This window comes from Equus quagga, unplaced genomic scaffold (assembly GCF_021613505.1).
Source record: "Equus quagga isolate Etosha38 unplaced genomic scaffold, UCLA_HA_Equagga_1.0 146_RagTag, whole genome shotgun sequence".
NCBI classification, from domain to species: Eukaryota; Metazoa; Chordata; class Mammalia; order Perissodactyla; family Equidae; genus Equus; species Equus quagga.
This window is the reverse complement of record NW_025796728.1, coordinates 10573177-10600258: the sequence shown is the minus strand read 5'-3', so window position 1 is coordinate 10600258 and position 27082 is coordinate 10573177. Positions and strand designations below refer to the sequence as shown.

The window sequence follows — 27082 nt, the reverse complement described above, 5'->3', positions numbered from 1 at the left end:
AGGCGCCTTTCTGAGCTCACAGAGCCCGCCTCCCGCGGGCGAGTCTCCAGGTCTCATCCAATCAGAGCCCAACCAGGAAGCCGGGGCGCAGCAAGGCCTCGCGAAGCTCAGCATCCCCCGGCCTAGCTCCGCTGGCATCACGTGACAACAGTCCACGCCTCCCGCCCTCCCCCGCGGCGTACCCCGCGGGCTCCTCCCTCAGCTGACGCTCGCTGATTGGTCGCTGCTCGCGCGGTCTCCTGGGTGACGGGAACGCGGTAGCCTTCTAGGAGGAGACCCGGTGCGCCTGCGCACTTACTAGGTCGTGCGGCCGCTGGACCCTTGAGATGAAGGTAAATAACTTACAAACCCTGGGGGGGCGGGAAGATGCGACCACCGGCCCCTCCGTTAGCCCGCCGAGCGTGGCGTTGAGGATAGGGCCTTGTGAACCCCCTCACTCCTCCAGAGTGCGTGAGGAGTGGGGAAGAGAGCAGGGTGACCAGGGAGGGAAAGAGCTGGGGCGAAGTTGAAGGAAGGAGGGAAAAGGAAAGAAGATGGGAGAAGAGGAGAAGGCGGAGAGGGAGGCCTCTCATTTCTGGGACGGCGATCGAAGTTGAAGCGGTGCTGCAAGAGGGAACCCCGCCACGGCAGGAAATGAGCAGACTGGATGTAGAGACCCCGAACTTCGCCCGGCGGAAAGAACGGGTCGTGTGAATGCCCCCGGAGTGTCACAGTGACGTTGACTTGATCGGGTGTCAGGAGCTGCCACATTAATGCAGCTAGACCCCTGGCAAGTCGCGCAACTGTCCAGCGCCCTAAAAAGAGTGAAAAGCCTCCGAAAGAATAATCTCACATTGTATTGCCTGTGACTGGTGCAATTTACAGATCACCTGGTGGCGAAAGTACATTATTTTCGAAGAAGTCTGCACCCGCACGCGCTGTTCTTAAACGCTCAAGAGCATCATCAGAGTCCGCACGCACGGTTTCTAGGCTTGGGCTTCTCGTGAACCCCCGCACTCTCCCATCGCAGGCTTCAGCTCTTTCACCCTTCCGCTTTTCCACAGCAATACTCCTCTGTCCTGATCTGGCAAAAAAAAAAAAAAAAAAAAAAAAAAAAAATGGAAAGCTCAATTTAAAAATTATTTTATATGTCCTAATGCGTCCTCATGGCTGTTAGTGTGGAAATTGAATTGACTGACCAGTAATCATAACTCACATGGCTAAAGCTCTTCACAATTTATGAAGTATCAGAAGTGAGGAGATATCATTATTCCTGGTTTATCGTTGAGAAGTCTCTGCTTGAGGCAATTTAAGCGACTTGTTTTAAGCCTGCAGCTAATAAGTAAAAAGTAAAATTTAAACCTTGGTTTTCTAGTTGTGAAGCTAGCACCTTTTCCACCGCACTGTATGGTGGAGCATCTATCTATATAGCTCCTTTGAAGGAAAATAATATGTAAGATCACAGCCAGAGGAGGTCTACATGAAGCTAATGAAATTCAAGTTCAAGGATCCTTCACTTGCCTGAAGGGGTTCCAGGGCAATATGGTCACAAAATTGCAAAATTAAGATGCTTTTATATTCTTTTTTTTCTTTAACGGTGTCTTCATGCTCCACAAGACTTGGATGCACCTGTGATTATAGCACACCTCTGTTTTCAATAGAGGTGGATTTCATTTTCTCTCTTTTTTTTAATTGTCTTCTTAAGGTATGCTTTTTGGTGAGGAGAGATTGGTCCTGAGCTAACATCTGTTTCTTCCTTTTTTTCCCTCCCCAAGGCTCCAGTATGTAGTTGTATATCCTAGTTGTAAGTCCTTCTAGTTCTTCTATGTGGGATGCCACCACAGCATGGCTTGATGAGTGGTGTGTGGGTCCATGCCCAGGATCCAAACCAGCAAACCGTGGGCCACTAAAGCAGAGCACATGAACTTAACCACTCAGGCCACTGGGCTAGCCCCTCATTTTCCCTTTAACATATGAAATACCTGTTGATTGGTGTTCAATTTTGAGCATGGGAAGAGTTTCCTCTTGCCATTGAGACCATCAAGCCACCTGTAGTAATATCTAAACTTTATATGCCTAGATGTAGGCAGCACTGTTTAATCTGTAATTTAACCTAATATTAAAATCTGAATTTCTTCATTCAAGCTGTGTGTTCCTAGATGGTCTAAATCAGTGCTGTTTGATATAAGTATAATGTGAGTCTGTGTAATTTAAAATATTTAATAGCCACTTAGAAAATTTTTTAAATAAACAGGTAAAATTAATTTTAATAATGTATTTGATTTTATTCAGTAAATTCAAAATATTATTTCAACATGTAGCCAATATAAAAAAATTACCAATGAGATAGTTTGCCTTCTCTTTCATAGTTTTCGAAATTTGGTATGTATTTTGTATTTACAGCACATCTAAATTTGAACTGCCTGCATTTCAAGTACTGAAAATTTGAAGTCCACATGTGGTTTGTGGCTTCTGTATTGGATACCACAGTGCTAGATTGTCTAAGTGAAAAGAATGATTTTTCCATTGATACGTTGTCCACCCAATAGCCAAATTAAACAATGATGAAGTAAATATAACTAATGGGTAAAGGAAGAAAATAATTTTGAAGGAAGTGTATGCATTTTGTATTTCTATCAAGGTTCAGATTTTTTTAAATGGCGATTTTGTTATGTGTAATCCCCCAAAAATCCGTGCCACTGATAATTATCTAAATTCAAGTTTAAATGATTTTAATCTTTAACATCTATAAAACACTAAAATTATACATTTTTATAGAATTAATATTCAAAACCAATCAAAAGCAAAAAAGTTTTATAATAAACGTTCTCCTGTATGTGGAGGACCAACTTTTCCAATCAGATTGTGGTTTTTTTGTTTGTTTTATTGGGTGGTTGATTAGTTGGTTTGTTTTATTGTTGACTTCTTTGGAATAAGCTCTAACATAAGCCTTTGCCATTCTGAATCCTGCTGTTTTCAGGATCATGTTCTGACATCTTTTCTGACCAACTCTTAATTGTATGTTTTGAAAATTGTGTTTATTTTTTAGCGTGTTTTTTCACTGCTAGACAAGACTTGGCTTGGCACACCAATACAGTTTATCTGGCAGAAAACATCAGGAAACTATCTTGCAGTAACAGGGTAAGAAAACAGTGAATGCTTTAAATAAATTATCCTGGCTCCAAATGGTTGTATGCCCACATAACCACAGCATCTATTCAGTAGAAGTTCTTGTGTGATATTTGTATGGTGGGAAAAACAATATTTTCATCTCCATTAACATCACAGTTCATAGAACTTTTTCCCTGGTAATAACTTTTTAGATGCAAATCGTGAAACTGTCATGAGAGGACACTGAAGTCACTTGGGTGGCAGCTTAAATTTTCTATATACATACATAAATAAGAAGAAACATTTAAATCATATCTTTGTGCTCTGATTGCTTGTAGAGCTGATCATATCGTGAAAATCTTTGATCGCCATGGTCAAAAAAGAAGTGAAATTAACTTACCTGGGTAAGTACAGAGGTCAATCAAAAACTTTTTCTTTTTCTTTTTTTTTTTTCTGCTTTTTCTCCCCAAATTCCCCCAGTACACAGTTGTATATATTTTAGTTATGGGTCCTTCTACTTGTGGCATGTGGGACGCCACCTCAGTGTGGCCTGACAAGTGGTGCCATGTCTGCGCCAGGATCTGAACCAGTGAAACTCTGAGCCACTGAAGCAGAGCGCATGAAATTAACCACTTGGCCACGGGGCTGGCCCCCTCAAAAAACTTTTTCAAGCTTTGTTTCCTAAAAGATAAAAAAAGTACTGTCTTAAAACTATAATCAAATAGAATTTTATATCTTATATATAACCTGTATCTCCTCCTTTGCTTTTTCCATATGCAAAGGGATTTGTTTTTTTATATCATAAGTAGTGAAATATGTATATATATATCATATGAATTAGAGTTTATATTTATAAACACCCATGCATTCACAGGAAAGGTTTAAGGTCGGCTTATAAATGAGTCCATATGAAAGAAATCTTATTTAATTGTAAACAAGCCTTAGTGTATGTATAGGCAGATAAGATAAGCCTGTATTGCTGTAGTATTTCCTCTCTAATTGTTGGAAAACACTTTCCACATACTTCTTTTGTTTTTTTTTTGGAAGATTGGCCCTGAGCTAACATCTCTTCCCAATCTTCCTCTCTTTTTTTTCTCCCTAAAACCCCCCAGTACATAGTTATGTATCCTAGTTGTAGGTTCTTCTAGTTCTATGTGGGATGCCACCTCAGCGTGGCTTGAGGAGTGGTGCTAGGTCCAGGCCCAAGATTCCAACCGGGGAACCCCAGGCCACTGAAGCGGAGCATGGGAACTTCACCTCTCGGCCACAGAGCCAGTCCCCACATGCTTCTTAAAGAACAAAGACTTGACTTTATCCATTTTCAGGAAATCATTCCAGATTACACTAAACATAACTTAAGCATTTTTAATAAGTCCATGTAATCATTACTTGTGTTAGTTATTTTATTGATAGTCTTGGTGGTTATTAAGATGTGTAGAGTCCTTCACCTAAATGGTCTTATGCTGCCATGCTTTTTAAATTCATGTCTGCCTTTTTTAGTTTATTGCCACTATTTTTGCAAATCAGGTTGTTTTACTTCTCTCAGTCTCTAACAGCCTTTCCCACCTTCTGCTCTGCTCCATCCACCTGATGCCATTTGGCATTTCCCATTGCTCTCTTAATTGTTTCTGGTTTCTTTTTTTCTTTTTTTTTAAAGATTGGCACCTAGCTAACAACTGTTGCCAATCGTTTTTTTTCTTCTTGTTCTTTTTCTCCCCATTGCCCCCCAGTACATAGTTGTGTATTTTAGTTGTGGGTCCTTCTAGTTGTGGCATGTGGGACGCCGCCTCAGGGTGGCCTGATGAGCCGTGCCATGTCTGTGCCTGGGATCCGAACTGGTGAAACCCTGGGCTGCTGAAACAGAGCGCAAGAACTTAACGGCTTGGTCACGGGAGCGGCCCCTGTTTCTGGTTTCTATATTCTAGGAAACAGAAGTCAAGGTAGTTATAATTATGTCTAAAATAAAATAAGACACAGGAAAAAATTTGTTTGAGTAAATTGTATGAGCTTTATTGCATGATCTCTGTGATGTCTATTTTGGTACACAATGCCCTTATTGTTTTACTTGTGAACTCTTTTGCTATATTTGTCATAGTTGAACTTGACTGACAAACGATCTCCAGCTAAGTAAAATGCCGTTATGTATTGGCTTTAATCGCCAGATAATTTTATCAACAACTTGAAAGCTTCCCTCTTCCTTACTCCCAAAATCTCTGAAAGGAAAAATCAAGATCCCAAAGCATATTTTAACAGTTTGAAGAATAAAATAAAGTAATTCCCAATTGTCTTAAATGTAAATCTGAGTATGGCTTAGCCAATAACCAAGAACAAGAGTCTCAAAATGAAAAATAGCGTTAGAAAAGAAAAGGTTAGTCCTCAAGGAGGTTTTTAAATTATAATAAACATTTTGGAATAATTTTAAACAGTAAAAAAAGTGTTAAATAGAGCATTTTCTATTTATAACTATTTTATAATCTTAATCAAATCACTCTTCTTATTCTGCTAAGATATAAAATGAAAATAACATTTTTCACTCACTAGTTCAGAATTGTTTTCCTATTGTTTGCAATCCTACCTCTAGCCAGCCTTGATGTGTTTTATATGCAGTTTATCTAGATATAACATCACTTCTTATCAGTACTTTCTTTTTCTCTCTGTAAATTTGAAAAAACCTTTCAAAACTTGATCATACAAATTACCTTTGATTCCAGATGTCCTTCATTTGTAGAGGTGCTTAATGAGTTTGTTGTACCAAAAGTCTCGGTTCTTTACAGGATCCAAGAAAATCTGTTAACTTATTAGGTATAATTATATTGAATATAGTATATGAAAATGACATTTAAAATAGAATTTAAATTTTTTCCATCCCCTCAACAACAACAAAAAATTTAAGTTATTGTTATCCAAGCAGTGAATAGTGAGTTGTGTTTCTCACTTTAGAAAGTTTACGATCTATTTAAAATTGATTGATTCGTCTTATTATAGACAAAAATCACAAATAGGTGAGTATTTAAATTTCTTCACCTACTTTACAAAAAAGTATACTGATGTTGTGCTCTCTTTTTAAAAAGTAACTGTGTTGCTATGGATTGGGATAAAGATGGAGATATCCTAGCAGTGATTGCTGAGAAATCTAGTAGCATTTATCTATGGGATGCCAACACAAATAAAACCAGCCAGTTAGACAGCGGCATGAGGTAAGGATAACTTTCTTATTTTAAATCTTCACTTAGAAATATGATTATTTGTAATTTGATGCTAACAATGCTTACTATTTTCATTATAAAGATACATTGAGTTATTTTCTTATTAAAGAAGTTCATTTCTTTTTTTATTGTTATGTATAATCCTATTGATTTTCCCCAATTAATTAGAATAAAATCATTATAATTGTAAATGTAAATAGCTTCTAAAAAAGTTGCTTTTGATGGAACAGATTAAAAAGTCCAAAAATGAGATAAAACATATGGAAAAATCTGGAGATGGCTTCAGGCATGACTGGGTCTAGGAATTCTATCAATGCAATCGAGACACTGTCTTTCTCCATCTCTCGGCTCTTCCTTTCTCTGTATTGGCTTCATTCTGAGTCAGACACTCTCCATGGCTACTGGCAGCTATTGGCTTATATCATTCTCTACAGCAAGTTATGATGGAGAAAAGAGCATGCCCCCATCACATCACCAGTGTGCACTCAGTTCCTCAAAAGGTCTTTGAGTGGGGTAGGCAGGGCCATAGAATCGATAATCGCACCAGGTGAAGAGTAGGGAGAAGGGTGGGGCAGTTCCCAAGTGAAAAAAAAAATTCTGAGCAGACAGAATAAATTACAGATCTCTGCTAAAACAGAAACCATGTTACCACATGGAAAGGAAAAACTTGTCAGTATTTACAACTAAAACTTTGCAATTTTGATTTTGGACAAGTTGCTTAACCTCTCTCTAAACCTCAATTTTTTCATCTATATGAAGTGAGTATAATAATAATATATGCCTCGTGGCATCATGTGACCCACAAGTGGGCAGGAAGAGATCACACACATACCATAAGATTAGACTATAAGTTTCCAGTTTATTTACCAAGGGATAACTGAACCCAGAGGAAGCAAAGTGGCCAAGCAGAACAAGACCAAACATAACCTTAGCACAGTTTCCCTTCGAAGTGACGCGTGAGGCGTGCATCCACAGGTGATCTTGTCTGCCCAACATGACGTCTTGCCAGGTCTGAGAACCTTCTGTTCTTGCCCTGTCCTTTTACACTTTGGGGATACATCACTTTTCAGAAAGACTTTATATACTCTGTGTGCTTCCATTCAAGAGAATGTTTATAAACATCAAGTACTGGCTTTTGAACCAAATTCAGCATCAGTGAGGCCACATCCTCATCCAGAGAAAAATGCATAATTAGTCCCAGTTGTTTTGAGCTGGTGTAGCTCTGCCTCCCTCTGTCTGTCTTCCTACAGATCCATTTCCTTACATCATCTCAGAGTGGTTGTGATGTTTAATTGTATGTCATGGCCAAGCATGAAATTAAGAATTGAGTGAATGGTAGATGTTATTGTAATTATCATTAAGGTAAAATCAAGGGTGTTTTAGTATTGATATTAATATTGAATGTCTAAAAGACTTTTGTATATTTGAAGCTATACTCACTACTATTTGTTTTTTATTTAATGGTCAATCTATTGTACTAGTAGTTAAAAAACAAAATTTTGAATATAAATTTTTCTTACTTTTTTTTCAAACAATTAAATTTCCTTTAAGCAATTTAAATTCTATTTACAAATTTAATTGGAATTCTTTTGAGCACTTCAAACATCTTAAATAGTACATAAAACACGCTCACATATAATTGTTCTATGATGCCACTTAACTATCTTAGTTTGTGTTAACACAGTGGGTTGAATTTATTTCTTCATTTTTCCTAGATGTATTTTTATACCTTCTTAAGATTAAGTGGTACTTACCCTGATTCTACCCAGGCTCACAGTGGTTATGCACCTGGGATATAGCAGTCTTTCCAGAGAAAACTCTAAATACAACATCTGGTTCATCAACCAGTTGATTCTTGGTTGACTCATGGGACATGGTTGCTTCTCCCAAGACCATTCAGACCTGAGCCCTAGTCATTCTGCTCAGCTGCTTTCCTAATTGATCTTCAGTTGTCCTGTCAGCAAAATGTTTTTAAGCCTGTACCTTTCACATAGGTTGCATTTTTTTGTAGCCAGGTGCATTACTCTAGAATAATGTATTCTTTAAGTTTGGCTTGGCCATAAATACGTGTGATTATTATACATGGCCTGACCAGTTAGCATTATTGGAAACATGTATGCCTTCGTACCTTATTGTAATTTGTAGGGCCTCCTAGAGGCCTTATCTCCCAAGAGAAGAGAGACGGAATCTGTTTAGTTGGCTCTTCTTTTGAAGACATTTGGTTTCTTGAGCTTCTTGGAATACACTATTTAACCCTCTTTCTAGGTGGTTGTTGTGTGACTGTTAGTAATGATAAACTATTTAGATGGACTAATGTTACACTGCTTTTATTGTGTGTGACCACCATTGCTGATCAGACCTTGTTCTTGTCATATAGTTCCTCTTCTCTCTGATACAATTTAGCTCACTCGCAATTCTTTTATTCATCTTTTCTGAGAAGCAGACTCCACAACAGGATTAAATATATGAGATTTATTACAGGAAATGCCTGTGAGGGAACATGGTGGGGCAAAAAGAGGTTAGAAGAGCCATCAGACCACAATGCGTGTCTGACCCTTGTGAAGGAGAGAGAGAAGGAAGAAAGGGTGGGTAGAAACATCTTAGACTGCAGCCCAGTTCTAAGAAAGTTCAACTAGGCCTATGGGGAGACTTTGAGCCAAACTTACCCATCAGAGGAGTCCTATGCTTTCCAAGGATGGGCCTCAATAGTATTCCTGCCACACTCAGTCATGGTGTGGGAGCAGCCAATGGGAAGGCGTGGCCCTAGCACCTTGAGGTGGTAGATTCCCATGCCTAGCAGCTGGCAGCCTTGGCCAATTACACTTTCTATAGTTGGATCTGAGAGGCATATTCTCATGGCTGCCACACCTCTTAAACAGATAGAGGAAAATGCATATTTATCTCTCATAAAAGATATACTTAACAGGAGAAACTTAGCAGCCTGGTATATTAATACTTCTTTACTTATTACAATTAATTTTTAACTAAACATATTATTATATTCACCTATTATTACTACTTTTCATATACTTTAAGTGAATTTTTGTGTTCCAAGTATCATCATCATTTTATGGCCTTTCGCAAACTCAACCTATTTTAATTAAATATGTAATTTTTAATGCTTACATTTTCCTAATTTAGCCAGAGGAAGCCCCTTTAAGTTTACTCTTTTGTCCTTTTATTGCTGTCCTCAACATTCCTGAAAGCAGTGTTGCTTTCTGAAAACAGTAGCGTACTGTATCAGTGGTTCTCAAAGTTCAGCTGCATCAAAATTCCCTGGAGAACTAATTATTAAAACACAGATATCTGGGCACCACCCCCAGCGTTTCTCACTCAGTGGGACTGGGGTGGCATCTGAGAACTGACATTTCTAAACTGGCATTTCCGAAGTTCCCAGGTGACGCTGCTGGCCCTGGGATGGCATTTTCAGAACAACTTTTCTAGACCCATTGTGATTTCTTTCCTCAATATACAGAATGAGTTGCTCTCCAAGGAGCCCTGATTCCCTTTAGTAGGGAGTTGTATAAAAGTTCAACCTGTTCGTTCTAGAATGCACATAAGAACTGGTGGTAGGGAAACGTGCTTTTCCTTCTCAGAGAGCTACTCTTAAAAGTGACAGAGCTGGAAAAGATAGGATTTTCCCAAGTTAATATATCATGTTATTGGACTCTACTTTTCTTAAAGCTTGAGATGTCATCATCCATTAAGATTTTTACCTTATTTAGAGTTACAACTATCATTAGTAGATAAATTAATAACTATCTCGTCATGAGTCATCTTATGAAATCTGAGGTTCCATCATGACTGAATTGAAGTCTATATTCATTACACATTTGTATTTTAAGTCTGACTGACTGAAGGTCATCTTGTTGCGTCTCCAAAATGTCTTTAGCACTTACTCTTTGTCCCAAGGCATTAACTTGTAATTTTGTACTTCAGCTTCTAAGGAGATGTTAAAATTATTCATGAAGTACTTTTTTAAAGGATTATTTCGAGGTTGTGATTGTGAATTTTTTAGTAACTTATATCTTAATGTTACAGGGACCAAATGTCTTTCCTTCTTTGGTCAAAAGTTGGAAGTTTCCTGGCTGTTGGAACTGTTAAAGGAAATTTGCTTATTTATAATCGTCAGACATCTCGAAAGATTCCTGTCCTTGGTAGGTTATAGCTGGAAACGCCGCTAAATATTTGAGATGCTTTATATAAATGTGAATTTTACTGCCTCGGATTTCCCTGAGACTGCAAGGGAAATTTTGTGGTAGTACGTCTCCCCTGGTCAAGCCTCACGTCTAGCTGAACTGGAAGATCCCTCTTCATTGCCTACTAAGAACGACCCAGGCCGCGTAGAATAGGGTGCTCTAAGGTCAGCCTGTGCCTTTGGACGCCGGTACATTAATAACATGGCTTGTATTTTCCCCTTTCTCACCCAGATTCTACATCTGGACTTGGAATAGCTCATATGCATTTCGACACATTAGCAGATGGACTAAAACATCTGGTGACTGCTTGGACAGAGCGTATCCAGATTCCTCGTTCTGACCCCTCACTCTCTCCAAGCACCAGTTTAGTCTGAGCGTGGACTATGAGTTACATTTGTTTCGTGGTATATAACTAGAGGGTGTGTGTTCTTGTTTGATCTTCGTGGTTCGGTCTCTTGATTCCCTCAGCCTCTGGTCATTTAGCATCTGCCTTCTCAATACCCGAGAAGAAAGAGTATTGATTCTTTTCAATCACTGTGACATCATGCTGGTACGTGGTGAAACTAGTGGGCTTAACTACACCCAGGCCAGAAAAGCATAATTTACTGAGAACGAAGGAATTAAACTCTGGAGACAAGAGTATTCACAGAATACTTCAGAAAGTGCCTTTCAATTAAGGACACTTGATTATTCCCTTTTTTTTCACATATATGTATATCTTTAATATTAATATTTTTGGTGCTCCAGCTAAACAGTAATATCGTTGATTCGTTTGAAAAATTAAAAAATTTTGAGTTACAAAAATCAACTTTCACCATATAAATTAATTAGTTTATTTAACTTCAGTTAGGGATTTTTTGTATCCCCATTCATCTGTAGGTGTATCCTACCAGTTAACTTATAGGCCCCAGAAATGTTGACACTTGAGGTATAAGAAAATAATTTGTCAAAGCATCATTATTTTGTGTCAGGTACTTGTCATATATACAGGATTTTATATGTGATCTTTGTATTTAATATGGATATTCATCTTGTTCTCAGTCTTATTTATTAACTGTGTAAAATGGACCTGAAAAGATTTAGGTTAATTATATATCTTAGGTCCCTTAGCTAAATATATAGCTGCCTCTCTCGGAGTTGGTTGTGATTTGTGGCTCTGCTTTTTTTTTCACCTTTTAAATAACTTACTTTCCTAAAACCAAGCTATTCCACTTTACTTAGCTGCTACATGGTGGCGTGATCTGTCAGTGTTTTACAGTAACTAAAATCTGTTACCTTGCTTCATCTTACACTGATTTATTTTGTTGAACTAGACTAGATATAGGCAGTTCCCACTTTGCATGTTTCTGATGTAAATAATTGTTATTTACTACAGTTTAATTAAATATTGCCAGTCTCCCAATAACATGGTTCAAACTTCAGTTACCATAGTATATTAACTGTGAGTTCATATTCAATAAGTCAATACATGTAAAGTGCGGAGAACAGTGTAAGTAGGCGCTAAACGTGTTAACTGTTATTATTGATGTTAAGGCTAACCTGAGCTCTCAGCACTGGAAGCAAAAGGGTCTTGAGGTATATAGGAAGAAGGAGGAAGAGAGATTTTCTTCTCCCTTTTTTGGGTATAGAAAGAAATTTGTCTTCGGCATCTTTCCACCTCTGTTCATCTACTCCTTTTTCCCTACTAATGCCCATCTCTTTGGACACCATATCCAGTCAACCACCCAAGGCACTTAATCTGTGATCAGCAAAATCTCCTTTATCCCTCTCTCTTCTCTGAATATTCCCTTCACTTTCATGCTCTGGTCTCCTGATTGGAAATACTATCTGTATCCTGACAACGCCTATATTTATCTTTTCCAAACTCTAGTCTCATGTATCCATCTGCTTACTCATCTTCTCTGATGAGGGGTCTAGTAAATCCTTCAAATTTAATGTCTCCAAAACTTTTTTGACCCACAGCTTTTCCTCTCACTGTTGGTGACATTTCATTCTTTTAGATCTTCAGGCCAAACCTTAACATCATCCTTTGACTCTTCTCTTTCTCATACTCTCTATATCTAATCTGCCAGAAAATCTTGTGGTATCTACCTTCAGATATCTCCAGAATCAAGTCTGTTCTCACCACCTCTCCTACTTCTACTGTGGTGTGGGCCTCAAACATCTTCCACCTGAATTTCTGCAGTCTCTTCACTGCTTCAACTCATGCCCCACTACAGAATATTCTCAGCCTAAATGCCAGAGTGAGTCTTCTGCTCAGAACTCTCCAGTGGCTCTCCATCCTACCCAGAATCAAAGCCGAAGTCCTCACAATGGCCAGCCAAGCCCTGCATGAACTGGCCCCTGCAAACTCTCGGACCTCATCTCATATTCTTCTCTCCTCACTCCACTCCAGCCACACTGTCCTCCTTGCTGAGCCTAACACACTCCTGCCTCAGAGTACTCGTGTAACAACTATTTCTTCAGAACCTACTTTCTGCATAGGTGCCATATTAGGTTCTATAAGGGGGACAAAGAATAAAATGAGTGTGGTCTCTGTTTCTCAATAATAGCTAAAATAGCTAACACTTACCGTATAGCACTTCCTATATGCCTGGCACTCTTCTAAGTGCTTTAACGCACTTTATCTCAACCCTGTGAGATAGGTCCTGCTCTTATCCCTAACTTCTGAATGACGTGACTAAGGAATAGAAATGTTAAGTGACTTATCCAATATTTTGCAGTTAAGTGGTAGAGCCAAGATTCAAACCCAGGCAGTCTGACTCCCGAATATGTATACTTAACCATTCTGCTTCTCATTGTAGAATTAATCTTGGGACTCAAGGATTTATCTATCCTAGGACCTTCAACAAATGCCCACAGTGTCAAGCACGTGATCCCTGCCCCCCCAGCCCTGAATGTAGTTTTTGCCCTGGCCGGATGGCTCAGTGAAAAAGCCTGATACTTAGCAGTTATCTAATGTCACTTGATGACGATGTGACTCAATTCTTAACACAGGTCTCTCTAGGACACTTTCATATTTGCATCTCAGTATCATCGCGAATCATAATATGTCCTTTTGTAATACATGAATAGTCAAAACTGTGTGTGTTGAATCTGGTTATGTCAAGAGTTTACCACACCATGAAACTGAATATAGTAAAGATAACTTCAGTGCTTTGGGATTTACTTCTCTTAAAGACATTATCGTTACAGGTCTTGTTACATGGTAAACAAATGAACTTGTTGAGGAACAGAGTATCTTTATGTTAGGGCCTGTGCTCATATCTACATAAAAAGTTGGAAAACAGTATTGCCCTTATATACCGTTATCTTGATTTACACCCTGGTAATAAACTGTTCTAAATAAGGTTTCTTAGACACTAACTGCTCTGATGAGATTTTTAATTCCTTATCTGTTTAATTTTCATAATATACTCCCTAAACTTTCAGACTGACATCACAGATTTTTGGTTTTTTTTTTTTTTTTTTGAGGAATCCACGTTTCTATACAAAAATCATCTCTTTTTCAGGAAAACATACTAAGAGAATCACATGTGGATGTTGGAATACAGAAAATCTTCTTGCTTTAGGTGGTGAAGATAAAATGATTACAGTTAGTAATCAGGAAGGTGACACGATAAGACAGGTAATACAGTAATATCTCTTTGGTCTGAATGGTATATTCAAATTTTTCTTCAAAATGAAGTTTGTCTATCAAACTAATCTATAAAATTTGAAAATCTCTAAGTGAGATATATATAATAACGTCATATTCTAAACATCGTTAACTTTTTTTGTGTGTATTAGAACATTTTTCTTTAATATGAATACTTTACCCAAATATCCTGCGTTGTACATTTCCCATTGTGTAGTATTAGCATGGATTATTAGCTCTGTGGTTATCGTCAGTGTATTTGGGAAATAGCTTATTTTATATGTGTATATTCATAGTATTAATAATAATAACTGGACTCAGGGTCAGGTCTGCTTGATTCTAAAGCCCATCCCTTTAACAGATGTGTTAAATTGCTTCCAAACTAATCCTAGTTGAATTTAATTTTAGGACTAAATTTTACTGCTGTTCAAATTTCCCAAGATTGATTAGATCTTCAGAGGCCCCTCCTTAAGGGAATTTGCATCACCAGTAGCCATATAATCTCACCAATGGAAAAATTTTACTTTGGGCTACTTGGTTTATGATTTCGTAATATGCTAGAGCAATATTGACTAACACATTCTTTGAATACCTGCTAGGTATATGGCACTGTGCTATGCTATAGAAGAAATATGAAATATGGCCCTGTATTAGTTATCTATTGCTGCATAATAAATACCCTCAAAACTTAGCAGTTTAAAACAACAGACATTTATTGCTTCACAGTTGTTGTGGATGAGGAATCCAGGTGGTTAGCTGGGTGCTTCTGCCTCAAGGTCTTTTGTAGGTCTACAATTATTTTATCAGTCAGGGCTGCAGTCTCATCTGAAGGCTTGACTAGGGAAAAGTCTGTTTCCAGATTCACTCACGTGGTTGTTGACAGACAGGTGGTTAGGCTTAGTTTCTCTCAGCCTATTGACTGAAAGCCTGCCTCATTTCCTTGCCACATGGATCTTTCCATAGAATGCCTGACAACATAGCAGCTGGTGAGAGAGTGAGAACAGCCATCAAGACTTGAGCCTCAGTCTCTTAATAAATAATCTGATCTCAAAATCATTTTTGCCATATTCAGTTCTGTAGAAGTGAGTCATTAGGTCCAGCCCTCACTCAGGGGATGGAGTTGGCAGGGATGGGGATTACACAAAGGCATAAAAAACAGGAACCTAAGGATCATTGCAGACCATCTTAGAGGCTGCCAACCACAGGCCCCTACTCTCAAGAAGACAAAACTAATCATGATAAAACACATGTGGCCTGATAGGATTAATTGCCAGGTCTTGTGGCATAGCTTACAAGTCCTATAGCCTTTGGGAGATTGAGGAGATCAGTGAAAGTTGGGTTGTAGGGACCGGCCTGGTGGCATAGTGGTTAAGTTTGCACACTCTGCTTTGGTGGCCCTGAGTTTGCCAGTGCAGATCCTGGGCGCAGACCTAGCACCACTCATCAAGCCATGCTGAGGTGGTGTCCCACATAGAAGAACTAGAAGGACCTACAAGTAGTACATACAAGTATGTACTGGGACTTCAGGGAGAAAGAAAAAAACGAGGAAAATTGTCAACAGATGTTAGCTCAGGGCCAATCTTCCTCACCAGAAAGAAAGAAAGCTGGATTGTGAATATTTAAAAGAGAGAAGTTGATCTGAATCAGTCAGGGTATAGGCTAAACTGTAACAGAGAGACCTCAAATTACAATGGCTCTAAGAATATGGTAGTTTGGGTGGTTTTTTTTCCTCTTTCTCTTTCTCGTGAAACAGAGGTAGGCTGGTCATCTGTATATCTCTGTGTCACAAGATCGTACAGAGTCCCAGCTTCCTTCCATCTAATTGCTCTGCCATCTTCTAGGGGATTTTGCCTTCATCTGCATGGGTGAAGCTAGCGTACTAGCACCACATCTGCATTTCAGTTCCAGGGAAGGGAGAAAGAGAAGCGGAGTGCAAGAAATTTGTAAAGGATTTGATCTGGAAGATGCATTTATTATTTCCATTCATATCATTAGCACCTAGTCATGTGGTCACACCTAACTGCTGCCAGGGAAGCTCAAAGGTAGCCTACCTAGGTGACCATGAGCTCAACTAAAACTCATTTTAGTGGATACTGCAAGACGTTTGGCAGTCTCTGACATTCAGTCCAGGCAGAGCAGCAAGAACAAAGATGAGAGGAAAAACTTGTTACAGCTTAGTCATGGTTTCTTCAAGATGGCCTGACTGAAGGTTTGGGCTTTGAGAATTTATAGAAAACAAGGCTGAAGAAGAAGTTCGTTCCTGTATCTGGAAAACTTTGAAAATTAGGCATGAGTAAGTAACTCAGCCACGTTGAGCAGAACCATAGCATGATAACAGTGCTTCTTAAGGAAGATTAATCTGGCATTACTATAAAAAATAGTTTCTAGAAATTATAGTTTTAGTCATTCTATATCGGTGCCCTTTAGAGGTAGAATGGTAGATATATATATAGGACAAGTGCTACAGCTCCTCCCTTTTGTACCCATATTGGGCATTCTCAGTAGATACTGGTGGTCTTTTCTCCACTGAATCAAGACATAACCCTAGAATATTTTTCTGCATAACATGCCAGGAAGCCACTACTGTTCAGCCCTTATTTACATGCAAGATAACTATTTCCCATTTCTAATCCCTGAGAAGTATGCTTCAGAATTAGACATGCTACTTAAGTTGTCATGTGGTGAGCAAAGCGTACATTTTAAGTGTTGCTTCATTTGGTATCTTCTCTGAGTTGCTTTGACTCTGCTATTCTGCAGATAACTCCAGTGTTACTTGTGTGAATTTATTTTTATTTATCCTGCTGAGGACTTGTCTTGTTTCCTGAATCTGAAGATTGCTGTTGTTCATGAATTGTGGGAAATTCTTAATCATTATTTCTTTGACTATTACCTCTTGCCCTTTCTGGTCTGTCCTTCTGGAGCATGTGTTAAACACATGTTGGACCTTCTCAGATTTCTTAATCTCTCATAGTTTATCTTTTAATCACTCTGTGCAAGCTTTTGGATAATTTCCTCAAAGCAGTTCACTTATTCTTTCTTCAAATTTGTCTGATCTTCTGTGTATCCCATTGAGGTTTTTTTTTTTTTTTAATTTTAATGACTCTATTTTTTTATTTTAGAATTTGTAATTCTTTTTAAAATCTGCCTGGACTTTTAAAAAAAGCATTGTCTTTTCTCATACTTAAGAGTCCCTTCATGACTTTAGTCATTTTAAAAGTATTGATGACCTCTCTGTCTGATGATTCTGTTGTTTTTAGATCTGCTGGCTCTTGCTCTTGGCCTTGTTTCTTTGTGAGTTCTGGTATTTGATTGTGAGCTCCTCTTCAGCAGGGCTTATCTGTGCACGTATTTTGCAGCTTTGGAAGAAGCTTTGGATTTGTTTTTGCCAAACGCTACAGGGAGTTTCTGGACCATTCAAAGTATAAATTTGAACCTCAGACCATAAGGAGGATAGAAGGGAAATTCTTTGATTTGAAAATGATTTTTTCAGCTTTTTTTCTTTTGTGTGTGTGTGAGGAAGATTGGCCCTGAGCTAACACCTGTGCCAATCTTCCTCTATTTTGTATGTGGGATGCCACCACAGCATGACTTGATAAGCAATGCATAGGTCTGCGTCCAGGATCCGAATCCACGAACCCCGGGCTGCTGAAGCAGGACGTGCAAACTTTACTATGCCACCAGGCTGGCCCCTCAGCTTTTTTCTAACCCAAAGCTCAACCCAAGTCAGATGGAATCCTTATTGTCTCCTCTACTAGCTGCTCTGGATAGCTGCCTCTTCAGTTTCTACACACACTTTGGGTTTTAGTTTGATCTTTGCTTACGGTCCCTGGAAATTTTCCTTACCTTCTTTCAAGCTTACCTATCCATTTTAACAAGATTTATGTTCTGTTTCATCCAGAATTTCTAGATGTTTGTGGCAGTAAGATTTTCAGGTTATTAGTCCAACATATAACAAAATTGAAAGCAAGTTGTCTGTTTTATTAGCATTTGGAATGAATTGCAGTGTTGGATTTATTTGTAGTGATAATATTTTTACCCCTGCAGACTCCGCTGAGATCAGAGCCCAGCGACATGCAGTTTTCCATGATGAAGACTGATGACCGAACCTCTGCTACTGAAAACACAGTAAGAATTCTAAATCAAATCCACGCCCAGATTATTCTGATAATTTTGTAGAGTATACTTTTCCTTTTCTAGGATGGCACAGACTCTGTAGTGGTAAAAAATTATAGTCCATCACTTACTAAACCATTGTAGGCCCCAGTCTCTCAGGCCTAAAAGTTAGTTTTACCGCTGTTGGCTACCTGGTATCACAGCAAACGAGGATAGCTTCCTGTTACAAGTTGGTATTGCTCCTCTCATTCTTGTGATAGCAAAAACAGTGGGGGAACCTTTATGAACAGAAGTACTGATTTCCATAGGATTTTTTATTTTCATTCTATCAGATGTGGCAACTAGAGCTCTGAAAGTTGTAGTTTTTATTTTCTTATTACCTTAGATGCATTTTCCCTGCCGCGTTTTAACATTCTAAAACCAGATGATTTTCACAATCAGCATGAATACATTTAGTGAAGTAATGTTTCTTCATTTCTTAAAAAGCTATTATTAAATTGATAGTGGCTTATAATTGATAGCATCTTAGAAACAAGGAAGTATATCAGAGTATTTCTCTTTTCATTTATATCCGTCACCCTTAAAGAGCCTGCATAAGTAAGACACTCTTTCCTCTCCCCAACACAATTACAGTCTCCACTGAAAATTATGGTTAAGTTCTGTCTTGTATGGGTAGCAGAGGGACACTAGTCTAGCCACATTGACCAGTGACCTGCAGGTGATGGAAAGAGTGATGATTAAAAAAAGCCAAGCTAGATTATCCACATGGGTGTAGACCTGTAATCTCAGATAGTTCAAAATCACCATGGCCTCTTAGAATGGAAGACTGTCTACACTCCAAATATGAGTCAGTTTCAATGGAACTATGTCAGACTTAATGGTCCTTTATTGCACAGTACTCTAATGAGAAGTATAGGGAATTTTTAAATGGTATTCCACCCAGCTATTTTAGTATACTTCAAAGGGTATATTGGATATGCATAAAGCCAGCCCTTCCCAGACTAGATATTAGTAAAATGTATCTTTTTAGTCACATTGTTATCTGACTAATTATAACATTTAACACATCTAAATTTGGCTCATTTGTATTCATAAATTAGGTTCAGCTGTTTGAATTTGCTTATTGGTCTTTTCAGGCAGTACTGAATAATTCATTTTGCAATCTCTTAATTTTTTCTGGCAGATAAGTGTGGTAGTTGGCAAGAAAACTTTGTTTCTTTTTAATCTGAATGAACCAGATAGCCCGGTTGATCTGGAATTTCAGCAGCGCTATGGCAACATTGTCTGCTATAGCTGGTATGTACTGAAGGCTCGTTACAGAAAGATATCCATGTGCTTTTCCTTACTAATTATATTTAATTTTTGCCAGTAGCATTTTCACTTCTATATATAACATTTTCTGGATTACAGACTATGATATAGTACATGAAACTACCTAGAATATCATCTGGCACATAGGCCCTTGATAAATTATATTCTCTACTTCCTCAGTTTCAATGTACTTGCTTATTTACTGTATTGCCAGTGAGAGTGAATTTCCCTTTTTGCTGTATTATTGTCTTTGTTACTATAGGTATGGTGATGGCTACATCATGATTGGTTTCTCACGTGGAATTTTTGTGGTCATTTCCACTCATTTTCGAGAGATTGGTCAAGAGATATTTCAGGCTCATGACCATAAAGATAGTCTAACCAGTATTGCAGTATCACAGACCCTTAACAAAGCTGCTACCTGTGGCGATAACTGGTAAGTTATATTCACAAATTCCCAGGAAAGCTCATATGAGGAGTATTCAACAGTCAACAAGACTTTGATAGCTAACGTGAATCTATCAACCATACTTTCTTGCACTCTTAGAACGTGCTTGCAATTGAAACTTTCTAACACTCCTTTATTTCTCCCTTTAATACTCAGGGCAAAACCCAAAATACTAAATGCATACTGAATACAAAACCTAAAATAGAGTGTGCTTTAAAAATCAATCTTAAGAATAAAATAGGCAGTTCCGGGTACCGTGGAGTAAGCCCTCTCCACCCTCCCTCTCACTGAATGCAGTTATAAAACCTGGGAAGAATGCATGGAATAGCTATTTAGGGACTCTGAGAATCAAATAGTAGCAGGCAGATTGGAGAGGAAGACCAGAATTTGAAGTACCACCGAACCAGCAGTGAGTCTCCCGTTTGTCTTCTGGTCTCTCTCAGGACTCAAGGCAACCCAAAATCCAGAAGTAGGCACCAGAGGATAGACAGAGAGAGCTCTGAGAGAAGCCCTCTAATTCTGGCTCAAGTTGCAGGAAAGAGAACTCCTAACACTCACAGAGAGTTGGGGAAATCTCCCAATTTTCTTTCTTTTTCTTTCTCTGTTCTCTCATACCTCAGCCCCTAAGCAATCTCACCATGGCAGTGGCAGCAAGGACCCACAGGCACCTAAAATTCTGATGGAGGATAACCCTCCTCTCCAATTAGAGGAGCTGTGGTCCCAAGAAGGTGGGGCAAACCCCTGTTGCTTATTTTTCTCTCTCTCCTCCCACTGCTTAGCTGCAGGTGTGGGTGCAGTTATGGGAAGTACAAGGCAGAACAGGGTACCCAGAGTCCCAGCTTTCCTGCTAGAAGACCAAAAACGGGAGCCGCAGGGAACCAGAAAATACCGGGGAGATCCTGGCGAGGGAGGAGCTCTGGAAAGCAATCCTATAAAGATATTTGTGATCCCCCTGAGTTGCATATGCATGTCTCCTCCTAAAGGTTTTGAGAACTGAACTAAGGGATAGATCATGGCCCGGGTACTATACTGGCCACTGAGTGGGCCAGGCAGGGACATATCTGAATACCACTGCAAAGGCTTTGAAAATGGAACTGACATTTAAACCATAATCCACAGACGGCTAGTTGAAACTTGTGGCCTGAAACCAACCGAGTTGATTGCCTGGTTGAAAAAAAGAAAAATTAACCTTCTTCAGGATTTAAACAAGACACAGAGTCTCCTAACATAATATTCAAAATGTCTAGAATGTAAGCCCAAATTAGTAGATGTATGAAGAATCAGGAAAACTTCAACTCGCTTAGAAAAAGGCAATCAAAAGATGCCAATGCCAAGATAATGCAGATAGCAACTATTATAAAAATGCTCCAAGAGGTAAGGGCTAGCATTCTCAAAACAAATGGAGACGTAGTCTCAGAAAAGAAATAGAACCTACAAAGAAGAACCAAATGGAAATTTTAGAACCAAAAGATATAATTAATGCTGTGTACTTAATAGCAGAATGGAGGTTACAGCGTAAAGGGTCAGTGAACTTGAGGATATATTAATAGAATATCCAGTCTGAACACAGAGAATAAAAAGATTGGAAAAAAGTAAACAGAGCCTTAGGGACCTGTGAAACAGTAACGAAAGGTCTAACATTTGTGTCATAAGAGTCTCCGAAATAGTAGCTGAAAACTTCTCACATTTGGCAAAAGACATAAACCTATATATTATAGAAGCTCAACAAATCCACAAAAGGATAAATCCAAAGAAATCTAGGCCCAGACACATCATAATCAAACTGCTAAAAACTCCAAAGGAAAAACCTTGAAAGTAGCCAGAGAACAACAGTTTGAATGACAGTGGATTTCTCACCGTAAACCGTAGAGGACAGAAGGAAGCATTACAACATTTCTAAAGTGCTGAAGGAAAAGAAGTGTCACCTGAAATTTTGTATCCAATGAAAATACCGATCAGTAATGAAGGTGAAATAAACGTTCTCGGATGCAAAAATGAAGAGAATTTATTGCTAGCAGATCTGATCTAAAATAATTGCTGAAGGAAGTTCTTCAGATAGAAGAGAACAGATGACAGAGGAAATCTGGGGCATCAAGAATGAAGGAAGAGCAACAGAAATGGCAAATATCTTGGTACATATAACAGACTATTTTTTTCTTTTAAGATGTTTAACATACATGGCTATTGAAAGCAAAAATTATAGTATTGTCTGATAGTGTGTTCAATCCATGAAAGATGCAATACATAAGACAACTACAACATGAAGGGGAGATGGTAAAGTTCTTATATGTGATAAGATTTCTACATTCCACTTGAAGTGGTAAAATATTGATTCTGAATAGACTATGAGAAATTAAGTATGTATATTGTAATCTAGAGCAACCACTAAAACTATGTGAAGAAATAATACAAAAACAATAGATAAATTAAAATGGAATACTAAAAACTGTTCAAATCTAGAAGAAGAAAGGAAAAACAGAACAAAAGACAGAAAGAACAAGTAGAAACAAATAAAAAACATATCAATAACTATGTTAAATGTAAATGACAAAGTTATTAGACATAGACTATTAGAAAGGAATTTTTTTTTCTTTTTAAAGATTGGCACCTGAGCTAACAACTCTTGCCAATCTTCTTTCTTTTTTTTCTGCTTTTTCTCCCCAAATCCCCCCAGTCCTTAGTTGTATATTTTAGTTGCAGGTTCTTCTACTTGTGGTATGTGGGATGCCGCCTCAGCTTGGCCTGACGAGCGGTGCCGTGTCCACGCTCAGTATTCAAACCACTGAAGCCCTGCGCTGCCAAAGCAGAGCACACAAACTTAACCACTCGGCCACGGGGCCTGCCCCTAGAATGGAATTTTTAAATGACCCTATTATATGCTGTCTATGAGAAACTCACTTCAAATATCGTGATATAACTAGGTAAAAGTAAAAGGATGGAAAAAGATCATTCAAACACTAATCAAAAGGAACCTGGGGTGGCTATATTGATACCAGACAAATGGGAAAGAAAATTACCAGAGATAAACAGGGGTATTGCATATTGTTCAGATAAAATAATGCTAAATGAGTATGCACCTAACAACAGAGCCCCAAAATACAAGACGTAAAAACTGACAGAATTGAAGGGAAAAATAGACAATTTAACAATAATAGTTGGAGACTTCAGTACCCGGCTTTGAATAATGTATAGAACAACTAGACAGGAGATCAACAAGAAGATAAAAGACTTTGTTCTGAATTTGTCAAATTAACACTTATTAAGTGAAGCACAGGGTGCCGGATGGTGAGCTGTGGTTCAACAACACACAAGAGGAATTGAAATAGAGAAGTTTATTATTCAAATGTCTGGAGGAAGTACCTGGCAGACCTCAAGGGGCCTCACAGGGAGGTCAAGGCAAAGTGCAGACAGAAAGAGACAGGACTTGGGGCACATGCCTTTAATAGGATTCATGGATGGTCTACTTTAGGGTTCCTGAGCTAAGGTTGGAGTCAATTCAAATCAAAAAAGCAGGGTTTGTTAAGCTCCATGGGGGTCTTATCTAAGGGGCACATATGGGGAAGGCGCTGGGAGGCAGGGGAGACTGTTGATCACTAGGGCTGTTGGGGAAGTCATGTCAGGAACTTATGTTTGCTTGTGACTCTGTGGGCTGTCTCGGGCATGTACTTGCATAAGGGGCTGGTGTCAGGTTAAGGTCACTCTGCCTTAAACTCGTTTTGTATGATTTCAAGTTTAAATCTCTAAACATAATGTAATCACACTCAATGTAATTACATTACACTTGATGTAATGTAATTACTCAAAATCAGTAACACAAAGATGACAGGAAATTTTCTAATCACTTGGAAATTAACCTACTTCCAAATAATTCAGGGGGTCAGAGAATAAATCTCAAAGCAAATTTAAAAATGCATAGAACTGAATGAAAATTGAAATGCAACATATCAAAATGTATGAAGCAGCAAAAGGAGTGTTGAGAAGAAAATTTATAGTACTAAATGCTTACATAGGAAAGAGAAAAGGTCTCAGATCAATAATCTAAGTTCCTACCTCAGGAAACTAGGAAGAGAAGAGCAAAATAAACCCAAAGCAGAAGGAAGGGAAAATAAAGAGGAGAAATTGATGAAATTGGACATTTAAAAATAGGAAAAAATCAAACAAAAAGCTGTTGATGTGAAAAACTAAAATTAATAAACCTCTAGCTAGAATGACTAAAATAAAAGAAGACACAAATCCACCAATATTAAGAATGAAACAGGAGTATCACTACAGATCTGGAAGCCACTAAGAGGATAATAAAGGAATACTACTAACAACTTTACACTCAGAAATTTGACAACTTAGAAGATATGGAACAAGTCTTCAAAAACCGTTAACTACCAAAACTCAACCCAGATGAAATAGATGATCTGAATTAGCCCTGTGACCATTAAAGAAATTGACTAGTAGTTGTAAAGCTCCTGAAAAATAAATCCCAGGTCCAGATAGTGTCAGTGGAGAATTCTACCAGACATTTAAAAAATAATTAGCATCTATTTTACAAAATCTCTTCATAAAATAAAAGAGGAAGGAATGCTTCTTAACTTATTTTGTAATGCTGATATTGCCCTTATGTCAAAATCAAAGAGAGTATAAGAAAAAGAAAGCAAACTACAGACCAATACCTCTCATGAACTTGGACACAAAAATCCTCAATAAAATTTAGCAAACTGAATCCAGCAATGTGTAAAAAGAATTATAGCTCATAACCAAGTCGGATTTATTCCAAGTATGCAAACTGGTTTAACATTCAAAAATCAATGTAATTACTATAATGACAGCTAAAGAAAAACCACATCACATCAATTGATACACAAAAAATATTTTATAAGATCCAATACCCATTCATGATAAAAATCTCAGCAAATTAGGAATAAAGGGGAATTACCTCAACTTGTTAAAGAACATCTACAAGAAATCTATAGCTAACATCATGCTTAATGGTGAAAGAATGAATGCTTGACTCCTAAGATTGGGAACAAGGCGAGGATATCCACTCTCCCTACTCTAACTCAACCTAATAGTAGAAGTTCTAGCCACTGCAATAAGGCAAGAAAAAGAAATAAACCACATCTAGACTGGAAAGAGAGAAGTAAAACTATGTCTATTTGCAGATGATGTGATCATCTGTGTAGAAAATCCTAAGGAATCTACAAACAAAAAAACTCCTAGATCTAAAATAAGTGAGTTCAGCAAGGTTGCAGGATACAAGATCAACACACAGAAATCAATCACATGTCTATATACTAACAATGAATGTGTGGAAACCAAATTAAAAATATAATACCATTTTTAATCACTCCAAAGAAAATGAAAATTGCATAGTGCTGCTGAGAGAAATCAATGAAGACCCAAATGAATAGAGAGATATACTGTGTTCATAGGTTAGAAGATTCAATATGGTAAAGATGTCAGTTCTCTCCAAACTGATCTATAGTTTTAATGAAATTCATATCAGAATCCCAGCATGTTTTTTTGTAGATATAGACAAGTTTATTCTAAAATGCATATGCAAAACGATGTTCTAAAATAGCTACAAGCAATCTTTAAAAAAGAGCAATAAAATGAGAAGAATCGTTCTACCTGATATTGAAGTTTATTGTATAGCTGCAGGAATCAAGACCATGTGGTATTGGCAAAGGGAAAGACAGAGAGATCAATGGAACAGAATAAAGAAGCCAGAAATAAACCAACACAAATATGTACAACTGACTCTTGACAAAAATGCAAAAGTAATTCAATAGAATTAAAATAGCCTTTTCAACAAATGGTACTGGAACAATTGCACATCCATAAGCAAAAAAGAAATGAAGCTGAAGCTAAACCTTACACCTTAATCAAAAATTAACTCAGTGGGGGCTGGCCCCATGGCCAAGTAGTTAAGTTCGCGTGCTCTGCTGCAGGTGGCCCAGTGTTTTCATCAGTTCGAATACTGGGCGCGGACATGGCACTGCTCGTCAAACCACACTAAGGCAGAGTCCCACATGCCACAACTAGAAGGACCCACAACTAAGAATATACAACTATGTACCAGGGGGCTTTGGGGAGAAAAAGGGAAAAAGTAAAATCTTTAAGAAAAAATTAACTCAGCGGATCATGGAGTTAAATGTAAAATACAAAATTGTAACATTTTTACATAAAAACGGAAAATCTTCTGGATCTAGGGTTAGGCAAAGCATTCTTAAATTTGAAACCAAAAACATGATCTATATGAGGAAAAATTGGTAAATTAGGCTTCATCAAAATTAAAAACTTTTTCTCTGTGAAAGATTCTGTTAAGAGAATGGACAGATAAGCAGTAAAGTGAGAAAAGATATTTGCAAACCACAGATCCAATAGAGGACTAGTATCTAAAATATATAAAGGGTTCTCTCAAAAGTTAAAAAACCAAACAATCCAGTTAGAAAATGGGCAAAAGACATACATTTCAACAAAGAAGATATACAGATGGTAGATCAACACATGAAAAGGTGTTCAACATCATTAGCCATTAGAGAGATGCAAATTCAAACCACAATGAGGTATTACTGCAATCTATTAGAATGGCTATAGTTAAAAATAGTGACAACACCAAATGCTGACAAGGATCAGGAGAAACTGGATCACTCATACATTCCCGGTAGGAATATAAAATGGTACTGCTACTCTAGAAAACAATTTGGCAGTTTCTTAAACTGAACACGCAATTACCATATGGCCCAGCAATTGCAGTCCTGGCCACTTTTCCCAGAGACATGAAAACTTATGTTCACAGAGAAACCTGAATATGAATGTTTATAGCAGCTTTATTTGTAATCGTCAACAATTAGAAACAATCCAGATGTCCTTCAGTGGGTGAATGGTTAAGAAACTGGTACATCATCCTATGAAATACTACTCAGCAATAAAAAAGATCAAACTATTGATGCACACAACAACTCGGATGAATCTCCAGAGAATTATGCTGAGTGGAAAAAAGCCAATCCCCAAAAGTTGTACACTGTATGATTCCATTTATATAATATTCTTGAAATGATAAAATTATAGAAATGGAGAACTA

General features: G+C 38.0%; 1 protein-coding gene across 1 annotated transcript in view; it reads left to right on the top strand.

Moving 5' to 3' along the window:
• The first annotated feature begins 245 nt into the window (after nt 1-245).
• The window catches only part of LOC124232939 (WD repeat-containing protein 19), a 91726-nt gene continuing 64889 nt past the window's right edge, over nt 246-27082 (top strand). Inside the window, exons 1-9 of the mRNA XM_046649884.1 lie at nt 246-332; nt 3029-3120; nt 3429-3494; nt 6162-6287; nt 10338-10453; nt 14008-14123; nt 18177-18257; nt 19429-19541; nt 19819-19992. Coding sequence (XP_046505840.1) covers nt 327-332; nt 3029-3120; nt 3429-3494; nt 6162-6287; nt 10338-10453; nt 14008-14123; nt 18177-18257; nt 19429-19541; nt 19819-19992 — 890 coding nt within the window. The 5' untranslated portion in view covers nt 246-326. The remainder of the gene's footprint in view (nt 333-3028; nt 3121-3428; nt 3495-6161; nt 6288-10337; nt 10454-14007; nt 14124-18176; nt 18258-19428; nt 19542-19818; nt 19993-27082) is intronic.